This window comes from Zophobas morio, unplaced genomic scaffold, assembly GCF_036711695.1.
Source record: "Zophobas morio isolate AGI-343-1 ecotype UQ-CSIRO unplaced genomic scaffold, CSIRO_AGI_Zmor_V1 ptg000016l, whole genome shotgun sequence".
NCBI lineage: Eukaryota > Metazoa > Arthropoda > Insecta > Coleoptera > Tenebrionidae > Zophobas > Zophobas morio.
In genome coordinates this window covers 5,889,777-5,903,215 of record NW_026972121.1, presented here as the reverse complement: position 1 = coordinate 5,903,215, position 13,439 = coordinate 5,889,777, and the positions used below count along the sequence as shown (strand labels likewise).

The 13,439-nt window shown below is 30.6% G+C and overlaps 1 protein-coding gene across 1 annotated transcript; it reads right to left on the bottom strand.

The window, feature by feature from the left end:
• Positions 1-9,915: 9,915 nt before the first annotated feature.
• LOC135129405 (zinc finger Y-chromosomal protein 2-like) lies at positions 9,916-10,917 on the bottom strand. Its single transcript, XM_064056554.1, has one exon. The coding sequence runs from the start codon at positions 10,915-10,917 to the stop codon at positions 9,916-9,918; it is 1,002 nt and encodes a 333-aa protein (XP_063912624.1).
• Between the last annotated feature and the right edge of the window lie 2,522 nt (positions 10,918-13,439).

The window sequence follows — 13,439 nt, the reverse complement described above, 5'->3', positions numbered from 1 at the left end:
AAAATCCAAAAAATTCTGAAGACTGAAGATTCGCAGGATTATTAATATTTTAGATTTCATAGATTCCAGAAACTCCACAAATTCCGAAAATTCCGAGACTAGAGTTTCTAGAAACTTTAAATATTCTGAAGATTTTCTATACATTAAAATAGAGGTTTTAGATTCTAAAAATCCTACAGATTCTGAAGTTTCTGAATATTTCGAAAATTGAAAGTCCCAAAAATTTTTGAAGAATTCTTCAGAATTCTGAAGATTACAAAGATTTCGAAGGGTCAAAGATTCCAGAAATTTCAAAAATTTCGGATATTCAGAGACTAGAAATCCAAAGATTCCAAAGATTTTGAATATTTCGAAGACCAAAGATAACAAAAACTGAAGAATTTGACGATTCCACAAATTTCAAAAATAACGACTATTCTGAGACTCTAAAGATTCCAGAGATTCGAAGACTGGAGATTCCAAAAATTATGAAAACTAAAGAATTCGGAAAATCCCACACTAATGATTCCAAATATTTTAACGAATACGAAGATTCTGAACTTTATAGAGACTCCAAAGATATTCCTAGGCTAGATATTCCAAAGATTCTAAAGAATATGACAATTTTGAGTATTTTGCAGCCTGAAAATCTAAAAAATTCTGAAGATTATAAGGATCTAAAAATTTCAGTTATTCCAGAAATCCTAAAGATTCTTTAAAGCCAAGCGATTCCAGAGATGCTGAAGATTTCGAAGACTGAATATTCCAAAAATGTTGAAGATATCGAAGATTTTGAAGGTTATAAAGATTAATCATTAATCTCACAAATTCTGGATATTCTGAGACTCGAGAGATTTCATTGATTTTAAACAGTATGAACAGTTTATTTTCAAGGCTGAAGATGCTAAAAATTCTGAAGGCTGAAGATTCCCAGGATTATAAATATTCTAACGATTTCAAAGGTTCCAGAGATTACACAAATTCCCGAAATTTCGAAACTAAAGATTCCAGAAACAATAATATTTTGAAGATTCTAAAGAATATGAAAATTCTAAGTATCTCGAAGACTGAACATTCCAAAAATTCTGAAGACTATAAAGATTTCAGAGATTCCATATATTTTGGACATTCCGAGAGTCTAGATAATATCCACATATTCGAAATATTCTGAATATTTCGAAGACTGAAAATTCTAAAAATTCTTAAAATTATAAAGATCTAAAGATTTCAGTTATTTCAGAAATCCTAAACATTCTGGATATTCAAAGACAAGACAATCCTAAAAATTTTGAGATTTTGAAGATTATAGGGATTCCAAAGATTTCGGACATTTCGGTAATCCCAAAAATTCTGGATATTCCGAGACTCGAGAGATTTCAGTGATTTTCAAGAATATGAAAATTTTGAATATTCTGTATATTCTACATATTTTAGAAATTCTAACGAATCTATAGGCTAAATAATCTACAGATTCTAGAGACCACAAAGCGTCTCGAGATTCTACAGATCTTACAGATTTTGAAGTTTCTAAATATTTCGAAAACTGAAGGTTCCAAAAGTTCAGGAGATTCCAAAGATTTCAGAGTTTTTAGACATTCCAAAGATTTGGGATATTCGGAAACTGAATATTTCGAAGACTGAAAGTCCCAAAAATTCTGAAGACTTTAAAGATTCGCATGATTATTAATATTTTAGAGATTTCATAGATTCCAGAAAATCCAAACATTCCAAAAATTCCGAGCCTAGAGATGCTAAAAGCTCTAAATATTCTGAAGATTTTGAATATTCTATAAATTTTACAGATTTTAGAGATTCTAACGACTAGATTTCAACTAAAATACAGATTCTAGAGACCATAAAGTTTGAGATTCTAGCGATTCGAGAGGTTTTGGATTCTAAAAATTCTACAGATTCTGAAGTTTCTGAATATTTCGAAAACTGAAGGTCCCAAAAATTTTTGAAGAATTCTTCAGAATTCTGAAGATTACAAAGATTTCGAAGGGTCAAAGATTCCAGATATTCAAAGACTAGAAATCCCGAGATTCCAAAGATTTTGAATATTTGGAAGACCAAAGATCACAAAAACTCTGAAGAATTTGAAGATTCCATAAATTTCAAAAATACCGGATATTCTGAGACTCTAAAGATTCCAGAGATTCGAAGATTGGAGATTCTAAAAATGATGAAAACTAAAGATTTCGGAAAATTTCATACTAATAATTCCAGAGATTTTAACGAATACGAGGATTCTGAGACTCCAAAGATATTCCGAGACTATATATTCCAAAGATTCTACAAAATATAAAAATTCTGAGTATTTCGAAACCTGAAGATCCCAAAAATTCTGAAGATTATAAAAATCTAAAGATTTCAGTTATTCCAGAAATCCTAAAGATTCTTCAAAGTCAAGAAATTCCAGAGATTCTGAAGATTTCGAAGACTGAATATTTCAAAAATTTTGAAGATATCGAAGATTATAAAGATTCCAAAGTTTTCAGAAATTTCAGTGATCTCAAAGATTCTGGATATTCCGAGACTCGAGAGATTTCAATGATTTTAAACAATATAAAGTTTTTTAATATGAAGATCCTAAAAATTCTGAAGACTGAAAATTCCCAGGATTATAAATATTCTGACGATTTCAAAAATTCCAGAGATTCCACAAATTCCAGAAATTTTAAATTTCGAAGCTAAAGATTACAGAAACACTAAATATTCTTAAGATTCTAAAGAATATGAAAATTCTGAGTATTTCGAAGACTGAACATTTCAAAAATTCTGAAGATTATAAAAATTTCAGAGATTCCAGAGATTACAAATATTTTGGATATTCCGAGAGTCTGGATAATTCAGAGATTCTAAAGATTCTGAATAGTTTGAAGACTAAAAATTCTGAAAATTATAAAGATCTAAAGGTTTCAGTTATTTCAGACATCCTAAACATTCTGGATATTCAAAGACAAGAAAATACTAAAAATTTTGAAGATTTCGAAACCATCGAAAATTTGATGATTATAAAAATTTCAAAAGATTCCAAAGGTTTCAGAAATTTCTGTAACCCCAAAAATTCTGGATATTCCGAGACTCGAGAGATTTTAATGATTTTAAAGAATATGAAAATTTTGAATATTTTATATATTCTACATATTTTAGAGATTCTCACGAATCTAGAGTCTATATAATTTACAAATTCTAGAGATCAAAGAGCGTTTCGAAATTCTAGATATCCAAGAGATTTTGAAGTTACTAAATGATTCGAAAACTCAAGGTTCCAAAAGTTTTAAAAATTCCAAAAATTTCAGAGTTTTTAGAAATTCCAAAGATTTGGGATATTCGCAAACTGATTATTTCGAAGACCGAAAATCCCAAAAATTCTGAAGACTTTAAAGATTCCTAGGATTCCACAAATTCCTAAAATTCCGTCACTAGAGATTTTGAATATTCTATAGATTTTAGAAATTCTAACGTATCTAGATTCTACGTAATCTACCGTTTCTAGAGATTCTGAAAATTCAAAAAATTCTGAAGACTTTGAAGATTCGCAGGATTATTAATATTTTAGAGATTTCAAGATTTCATAGATTCCAGAAATTCCACAAATTCCAAAAATTCCGAAAATTCCGAGACCAGGATTCTAGAATCTCTAAGTATTCAGAAGATTTTGAATATTCTATAAATTTTACAGATTTTAGAGATTCTAACGACTAGATTCCAAGTAAAATACAGATTCTGGAGAACATACAGTTTGAGATTCTATCGATTCAAGGTTTTGGATTCTAAAAATACTACAGATTCTGAAGTTTCTGAATATTTCGAAAACTGAAAGTCCCAAAAATGTTTGAAGAATTCTCCAGAATTCAGAACATTACAAAGATTTCGAAGGGTCAAAGATTCCAGAAATTTCAAAGATTTCGGATATTCGGAGACTAGAAATCCAACGATTCTAAAGATTTTGAATATTTCGAAGACCAAAGATCACACAAATTCTGAAGAACTTGAAGATTCCAAAAATTTCAAAAATTGCGGATATCTGAAACTCTAAAGATTCCAGAGATTCGAATACTTGAGATTCCAAAAATTATGAAAACTAAAGAATTCGAAAATTATAAATTTTATACGGACTCCCAAGGTTCCAGAAATTCCGACACTAATGATTCCAAATATTTTAACGAATACGAAGATTCTGAACATTATAGAGACTCCAAAGAAATTCCGAGACTAGATATTACAAAGATTCTAAAGAATATGAAAATTCTGAGTGTTTCGAAGCCTGAAGATCCCAAACATTCTGAAGATTATAAAGATCTAAAGATTTCAGTTATTCCAGAAATCTTAGATTCTTCATAGCCAAGAGATTCCAGAGATTCTAAAGATTTTGAAGACTGACTTCCAAAAATTTTGAAGATTATAAAGATTGGAAAGAATTCAAAAGATTCAGAAATTTCAGCAATCTCAAAGATTCTGTATATTCCGAGACTCGAGGGATTTCAATAATTTTAAAAAATATGAAGATTTTGAATATTTCCAAGGCTGAAGATCCTAAAAATTTTGAAGGCTGAAGATTTCCAAGATTATAAATATTCTAACGATTTCAAAGATTCCACAAATTCCGGAAATTTCGAAGCTAAAGATTCCAGAAGCAATAAAAATTTTGCAGATTTTGAATATTCTATGTAGTCTACAAATTTTAGAGATTCTAACGAATCTAGATTCTAATTAATCTACAGATTCTAGAGACCACAGAGCGTCTTGAGATTCTAGCGGTTGTACAGATTTTGAAGTATCTAAATATTTCGAAAACTGAAGGTCTCAAAAATTCCCAGGATTATAAATATTCTAAAGCTTTCAAAGATTCCAGGGATTCTACAAATTCCTAAAATTCCGGAACTTTCGCGGCTAGATATTCCAGAAACTACATATTCTGTAGGTTTCAGAAATTCAAACGTATCTAGATTCTAGAATCTCTAGAAACCATTGAGGTTCTAGAAATTCAAGAGATTTTATATTCTAGAAATCCTACAGATTCTCAAATTTTTGAATATTTAGAAATCTGAAGATCCCAAAAATTCTGAAAGCTACAAAGATTGCAAAGGTTCCAGAAATTCCACAAATTCCTAAAATTTCGAAACTAGCGATTCTAGAAACTGAATATTCTGAAGATTTTGAATAATCTATATATTCTATAGATTTGAGAAATTCTAACGTGTCTGGATTCAAAGTAATCTGCAGCTTCTAGAGATTCTGAAAATCCAAAAAATACTGAAGACTTTAAAGATTCCTAGGATTCCACAAATTCCTAAAATTCCGTCACTAGAGATATTGAATATAATTCTAACGTATCTAGATTCTACGTAATCTACCGTTTCTAGAGATTCTGAAAATTCAAAAAATTCTGAAGACTTTGAAGATTCGCAGGATTATTAATATTTTAGAGATTTCAAGATTTCATAGATTCCAGAAATTCCACAAATTCCAAAAATTCCGAAAATTCCGAGACCAGGATTCTAGAATCTCTAAATATTCTGAAGATTTTGAATATTCTATAAATTTTACAGATTTTAGAAATTCTAACGACTAGATTCCAAGTAAAATACAGATTCTGGAGAACATACAGTTTGAGATTCTATCGATTCAAGGTTTTGGATTCTAAAAATACTACAGATTCTGAAGTTTCTGAATGTTTGAAGAATTCTCCAGAATTCAGAACATTACAAAGATTTCGAAGGGTCAAAGATTCCAGAAATTTCAAAGATTTCGGATATTCGGAGACTAGAAATCCAACGATTCTAAAGATTTTGAATATTTCGAAGACCAAAGATCACACAAATTCTGAAGAACTTGAAGATTCCAAAAATTTAAAAAATTGCGGATATCTGAAACTCTAAAGATTCCAGAGAGTCGAATACTTGAGATTCCAAAAATTATGAAAACTAAAGAATTCCAAAATTATAAATTTTATAGGGACTCCCAAGGTTCCAGAAATTCCGACACTAATGATTCCAAATATTTTAACGAATACGAAGATTCTGAACATTATAGAGACTCCAAAGAAATTCCGAGACTAGATATTACAAAGATTCTAAAGAATATGAAAATTCTGAGTGTTTCGAAGCCTGAAGATCCCAAACATTCTGAAGATTATAAAGATCTAAAGATTTCAGTTATTCCAGAAATCTTAGATTCTTCATAGCCAAGAGATTCCAGAGATTCTAATAATTTTGAAGACTGACTTCCAAAAATTTTGAAGATTATAAAGATTGGAAAGAATTCAAAAGATTCAGAAATTTCAGCAATCTCAAAGATTCTGTATATTCCGAGACTCGAGGGATTTCAATAATTTTAAAAAATATGAAGATTTTGAATATTTCCAAGGCTGAAGATCCTAAAAATTTTGAAGGCTGAAGATTTCCAAGATTATAAATATTCTAACGATTTCAAAGATTCCACAAATTCCGGAAATTTCGAAGCTAAAGATTCCAGAAGCAATAAATCTTCTGCAGATTTTGAATAGTCTATGTATTTGTACAAATTTTAGAGATCCAAACAAATCTTGATTCTAAATAATCTACAGATTCTAGAGACCCCAGAGCGTCTTAAGATCCTACCGGTTCTACAGACTTTGAAGTTTCTGAATATTTCGAAAACTGAAGGTCTCAAAAATTCCTAGAATTATATGTATTTAGCTTTCAAAGATTCCAGAGATTCTACAAATTCCTAAAATTCCGGAACTTTCGAGACTAGAAATTCCAGAAACTTAGATATTCTGAAGATTTTGAATTTTCTAGTAGGTTTTAGAAGTTCAAACGAATTCTAGCGATTCTAGAATCTCTAGAAACCATTGAGGTTCTAGGAATTTAAGAGATTTTAGATTCTAGAAATTCTACAGATTTTGAAATTTTTGAATATTTGGAAATCTGAAGATCCCAAAATTTCTGAAGGCTACAAAGATTTCAAAGCTTCCAGAAATTCCACAAATTCTTAAAATTTCTAGACTATAGAGATTCTAGAAACTTTTGAATATTCTGAAGATTTTCAATATTCAATATATTTTACAGATTTTAGAGATTCTAGAGACCATAAACTTGAGATTCTAGCGGTTTTAGATTCTAAAAATCCTACAGATTCTGAGGCTTCTGAATATTTAGAAAACTGAAGGTCCCAAAAATGTTTGAAGAATTCTCCAGAATTCTGAACTTTACAAAGATTTCGAAGGGTCAAAGATTCCAGAAATTTCAAAGATTTCGGATATTCGGAGACTAGAAATCCAACGATTCTAAAGATTTTGAATATTTCGAAGACCAAAGATTACAAAACCTCTGAAGAATTTGAAGATTCCACAAATTTCAAAAATTCCGGACATTCTGAAACTCTAAAGATTCCAGAGATTCGAAGACTGGAGATTCCAAAAATTATGAAAACTAAAGAATTCGGAAATTCTAAATTTTATAGGGATTCCCAAGGTTCTAGAAATTCCAAAGATTTCGGAAACTCCCACACTAATAATTCCAAATATTTTAACGAATACGAAGATTCTGAACATTACAGAGACTTCAAAGATATTCCGAGACTAGATATTCCAAAGAATATGAAAATTCTGAGTGTTTCGAAGCCTGAAGATCCCAAAAATTCTGAAGATTATAGAGATCTAAAGATTTCAGTTATTCCAGAAATCCTAGATTCTTCAAAGCCAAGAGATTGCGGAGATTCTAGAGAGTTCGAAGACTGTATATTCCAAAAATTTTGAAGATTATGAAGATTCCAGAGAATTCAAAAGATTCAAAAACTTCAGCAATCTCAAAGATTCTGAATACTCGTATTCCCAGACTCGAGAGATTTCAATGATTTTAAAGAATATGAAGATTTTGAATATTTCCAAGGCTTAAAATCCTAAAAATTCTGAAAACTGAAGATTCCCTGAATTATAAATATTCTAACGATTTCAAAGATTCCACAAATTCCGGAAATTTCAAAGCTAAAGATTCCAGAAGCAATAAATCTTCTGCAGATTTTGAATATTCAATGTAAGTATTCTACAAATTTTAGAGATTCTAACAAATCAAGACTCTAAATAATCTACACATTCTAGAGACCACAGAGTGTCTGGAGATTCTATCGGTTCTACAGATTTTGAAGTTTCTGAATATTTCGAAAACTGAAGGTCTCAAAAATTTCCAGGATTATATATATTCTAAAGCTTTCCAGAGATTCTAGAATTTCCTAAAATTCCTCAAATTTCGAGACTAGATATTCCAGAAACTAAACATTCTGAAGAATTTGAATTTTCTACATATTCTGTTGGTTTTAGAAGTTCAAAGTGCGGATATTCTGAAACTCTAAAGATTCCAGAGATTCGAAGACTGGAGATTCCAAAATTATGAAAACTAAAGAATTCGAAAATTCTAAATTTTATAGGGATTCTCAAGGTTCCAGAAATTCCAAAGATTTCGGAAATTCCCACACTAATGATTCCAAATATTATAGAGACTCCAAAGAAATTCCGAGACTAGATATTCCAAAGATTCTAAAGAATATGAAAATTCTGATGTTTTCGAAGCCTGAAGATCCCAAACATTCTGAAGATTATAAAGATTGGAAAGAATTCAATAAATATTCTGAAGATTTTGGCTACAAAGATTTCAAAGCTTCCAGAAATTCAACAAATTCCTAAAATTCCGAGACTAGAGATTCTAGAAACTCTGAAATATTCCGAAGATTTTGAATATTCTATATATTCTCTAGATTTTAAAAATTCTAAAGTTTCTGAGTTCTAAGAAGTCTACAGCTTCTAGAGATTCTGAAAATACAAAAAATTCTGAAGACTGAAGATTTGCAGGATTATTAATATTTTAAAGATTTCATAGATTCCAGAAATTCCGAAACTAGATGTTCTAGAATCTCTAAATATTCTGAAGATTTTGAATATTCTATACATTTTACAGATTTTAGAGATTCTGAAGACCATAGAGCTTGAGATTCTAGCGATTCGAGAGGTTTTAGATTCTAAAGATCCTACAGATTCTGAAGTTTCTAAATATTAGAATTCGAAAATTCTGAGTATTTCGAAACCTGAAGATCCCAAAAATTACAATGATCTAAAGTTTTCAGTTATTCCAGAAATCCTAAATATTCTTCAAAGCCAAGAGATTCTAGAGATTCTGAAGATTTCGAAAACTGAATATTCCAAAAATTTTGACGATTTTGAAGACATCGAAGATTCCAAAGGTTTCAGAAATTTCTAACGATTTCAAAGATTCCACAAATTCCGGAAATTTCGAAGCTAAAGATTCCAGAAGCAATAAATATTCTGCGGACTTTTAATATTCTAGGTATTCTACAAATTTTAGAGATTCTAAATAATAATCTACGGATTCTAGAGACCACAGAGCGTCGTGAGATTCTAGCGATTCTACAAATTTTGAAGTTTCTGAATATTTCGAAAACTGAAGGTCTCAAAAATTCTAAAACTTTCAAAGATTATACAAATTCCTAAAATTCCGGAACTTTCGACACTGATACTCCAGAAACTCTAATAAATATTCTGCAGATTTTTAATTTTCTATATATTCTGTAGGTTTTAGAAGTTCTAACGAATCTAGATTCTAGGGATCCCACAGATTCTGAAATTTTTGAATACGTATTTGGAAATATGAAGATCCCAAAAATTCTGAAGCCTACAAAGATTTCAAAGATTCCAGAAATTCCAAAAATTCCAAGACTACAGATTCTAGAAACTGTAAATATTCTTAAGATTTTGATTCTTCATATGTATGTATACGTGTTTATCTTAAAAATTTTTGAGAAATTTTGGTAGGGTACTATAATTAATTTAGAGGCCACAGAACAATGATTAAAACTTCTTTATTCATCCCTTGTAGTAAGTTATATACATTATTTTGTTTCGCCTTAGATGGACATTGGACAATAGTCACATTAATACTATCTAGCCTCCAAATGGACCTTTACATGCCTTTTTAAATCATTTTTTGCTTTACTTTTATATGAACAATTCCCACATTCATACCACTTAACTTCTTCTGCACCAGTATGTCGAAAAATCATATGACTTTTCAAATGGGACGCCTGTTTAGCTTTGTATGGGCACCTTTCACACTTGTATCTATTAATTTTTTCTTCATCTAAATGTTTTGCAATCATGTGTGGCTTCATAGACGATTTATACTTAGCTTTATAATCACACTCATTGCATTTGTACCATTTAACGTCGTCGTCATTCAAGTGTAAAGCAATTGTGTGCTTAGTTAAACTAGCTTTGAATTTGGTCTTGAAGGGACACTTTTCACACTGAAACCACTCAACACATTGTTCATCCACGTGGATTTGTTGTATGTGCTTTCTCAAATTTCCATCATATTTACTTTTAAATGGACACTTGTCACATGCCCATCGCCTGTTTAAATCGTGTTTCCTCATATGGCGGCTTACAATACTTTTGCGTTTAGCTTTGTAGGCACATTGCGCACAGTAATACCAGAGTATGTTGCCAATTTGCTTGAAATCGAAACTATATGTGGTATTCTGTTTTCGGGGAGTCACACGTTTTTTATTCCGTCTACACGCTGAAGCATGCTGAAGCCACTTTAATGAGAGATTTGTTTCAAAGTCGCATTTTTTGCACCTGTAGTTTTTTATGCGGAAGTCTTCGTTTCTGGATTCACTTTTAATGCCATGGTATTTAGCAATGTGTTGTTTGAACAAGAGGGTTAGTTGAGTCTTAAAATTGCAGTCTTTACAGTAATAAACTTCGATTTCGGAGTTGGCACACGTGAATTTTTCCAAAAATGAACGGTGTCGTCTCACGTGGTTCGTCATAAGAAAAAGTGATGTGGTAAAATAGGGGCATTGTTTACAGTTGTCCACGTTTTTCCATGAAGACGTCCCACGTGTTGCGATTGAGGCACAGTATTCCAAAGTTGACATTGTGCCCCCCTAAAACGGTCCGGAGAGGTTAGGGCGTATTTAATTTAAAATCATCATAAATAGGTTAAAACTGAAAACCATAGAATAGCTAATTATCACTGGAAACGACAGAAACACAGAACATTACCATGCTTAGTTTCCAGACAAGTGCAACTTTGACAACCAGTGTTGCCTGATTTTGCAAGCGAGATTAGGGGATTTTGGTAGGCAACCAATAAAATTATAGAAACTAAAATTTTATACAGGATGTTGATTCTACCTGTTCACGCCTGACAATTTTTGCATAGGCAACATATTGTACACTCCAGAGACGACTTCGCCCAATAATGACAAAATTGAAACAATTAATACTCAATTTATTAATGGATCAGATTCCAACGAAAACGAATTTATATTAAATGTTCAAAAATAATTGCAAATTCGATATTTCCCTATACAAATTTTCCATTTTAAACATGTTTTAAGTTTCATGTTGTGAAAAGAAGTCTACATATTATATTAAAACAAAAAGAAAAAATGTAGGCCCGCCCACCCGCCCTGTCTCAATTGTGATGATTTTTTTATTCGCCGTGAACCAAAGGGGCGGAGCTTAAAATGTAAAATACTTATTTCTTTACGAGAAATTAAAAACTTGTTTTTGAATATCGGGTTGTTCAAGGAATACTATGTATATTAAGAAAAAAAATCCAAAAAATAAACCCCGCCCACCCGCCCTATCTCAATTGTGATGAAATTCTGGATATTCTGAGACTCTTTCCAGAGATTCTTAAGATTTCGAAGAATAAAAATTCCAAAAAGAAGAGATTCCAGAGATTCCAAATATTTTGGATATTCCGAAAATCTAGTTAATTCAGAGATTCTAAAGATTCTGAATATTTCGAAGATTATAAAGATTATCATCAGTTATTTCCGAAATCCTAAGCATTCGGGATATTCCGAGACAAGAAAATACTAAAACTTTTGAAGATTTCGAAGACTGAATATTCCAAAAATTTTGAAGATTTTGAAAACATTGAAAATATTGAAGATCATAAAGATTTCAAAAGATTCCCAAGGGGTCAGAAATTTCGGTAATCCCAAAGATTCTGGATATTCCGAGACTCGAGAGATTTCAATATCTTAAAAAATATGAAAATTTTTAATATTCTATATATTCTACATATTTTAGAGATCCTAACGAATTTAGAGTCTAAATAATCTACAAATTCTAGAGACCTTTCTAGATATCCAACAGATTTTGAAGTTTCTAAATATTTCGATAACTGAAGGTTCCAAAAGTTCTGAAAATTCCAAAGATTTGGAATATTGGCAAACTGAATATTGCCAAAAATTCTGAAGACTTTAAAGATTCCTAGGATTCCACAAATTGCTAAAATTAAAAAAAAAAATCCGTGGCTAGAGATTCTAGTAGATTTTGAATATTCTTTATATTCTATAAATTTTAGAAATTCTAACGAATCTAGATTCGAAGTAATCTCCCGCTTCTAGAGATTCTAAAAAGCCAATAAATTTTGGAGACTTTGAAGATTCGCAGGATTATTAATATTTTACAGACTTCATAGGGTTCCAGAAATTCTACAAATTCCAAAAATTCCGAAAATTCCGAGACCAGAGATTCTAGAAACTCTAAATATTCTGAAGATTTTGAATATTCTATACATTTTACAGATTTTAGAGATTCTAACGACTAGATTCCAGGTAATATACAGATTCTAGAGACCATATAGTTTGAGATTCTAACGATTCGAGAGGTTTTGGATTCTAAAAATCCTACAGATTCTGAAGTTTCTGATTATTTCGAAATCTGAAGGTTCCAAAAATTTTTGAAGAATTCTTTAGAATTCTGAAGATTACAAAGATTTCGAAGGGTCAAAGATTTCAGAAATTTGAAAGATTTCGGATATTCAGAAACTAGAAATCCAAAGATTCCAAAGATTTTGAATATTTCGAAGACCAAAGATCACAAAAACTCTGAAGAATTTGAAGATTACACAAATTTCAAAAATACCGGATATTCTGAGACTCTAAAGATTCCAGAGATTCGGAGACTGGAGATTCCAAAAATTATGCAAACTAAAGAATTCGGAAAATCCCACACTAATGATTCCAGAGATTTTAACGAATACGAAAATTCTGAGACTCCAAAGATATTCCGAAACTAGATATTCCAAAGATTCTAAAGAATATGAAAATTCTGAGTATTTCGAAGCCTGAAAATCCTGAAAATTATGAAGATTATAAAAATCTAAAGATTTCAGTTATTCCAGAAATCCTAAAGACTCTTCAAAGCCAAGAGATTTCAGATATTCTGAAGATTTCGAAGACTGAATATTAAAATTTTTTTGAAGATTTTGAAGATATCGAAGATTTTGAAGATTATAAAGATTCCAAAGGTTTCAGAAATTTCAGTAATCTCAAACATTCTGGATATTCCAAGACTCGAGAGATATCAATGATTTTAAACAATATGAAGATTTTTAATATTTTCAAAGCTGAAAATTCTAAAAATTCTGAAGGCTGAA

What these genes read in the sequence shown, in the direction of transcription:
- LOC135129405 (XM_064056554.1), bottom strand. Translation starts at nt 10,917, where the DNA reads ATGTCAACTTTGGAATACTGTGCCTCAATCGCAACACGTGGGACGTCT.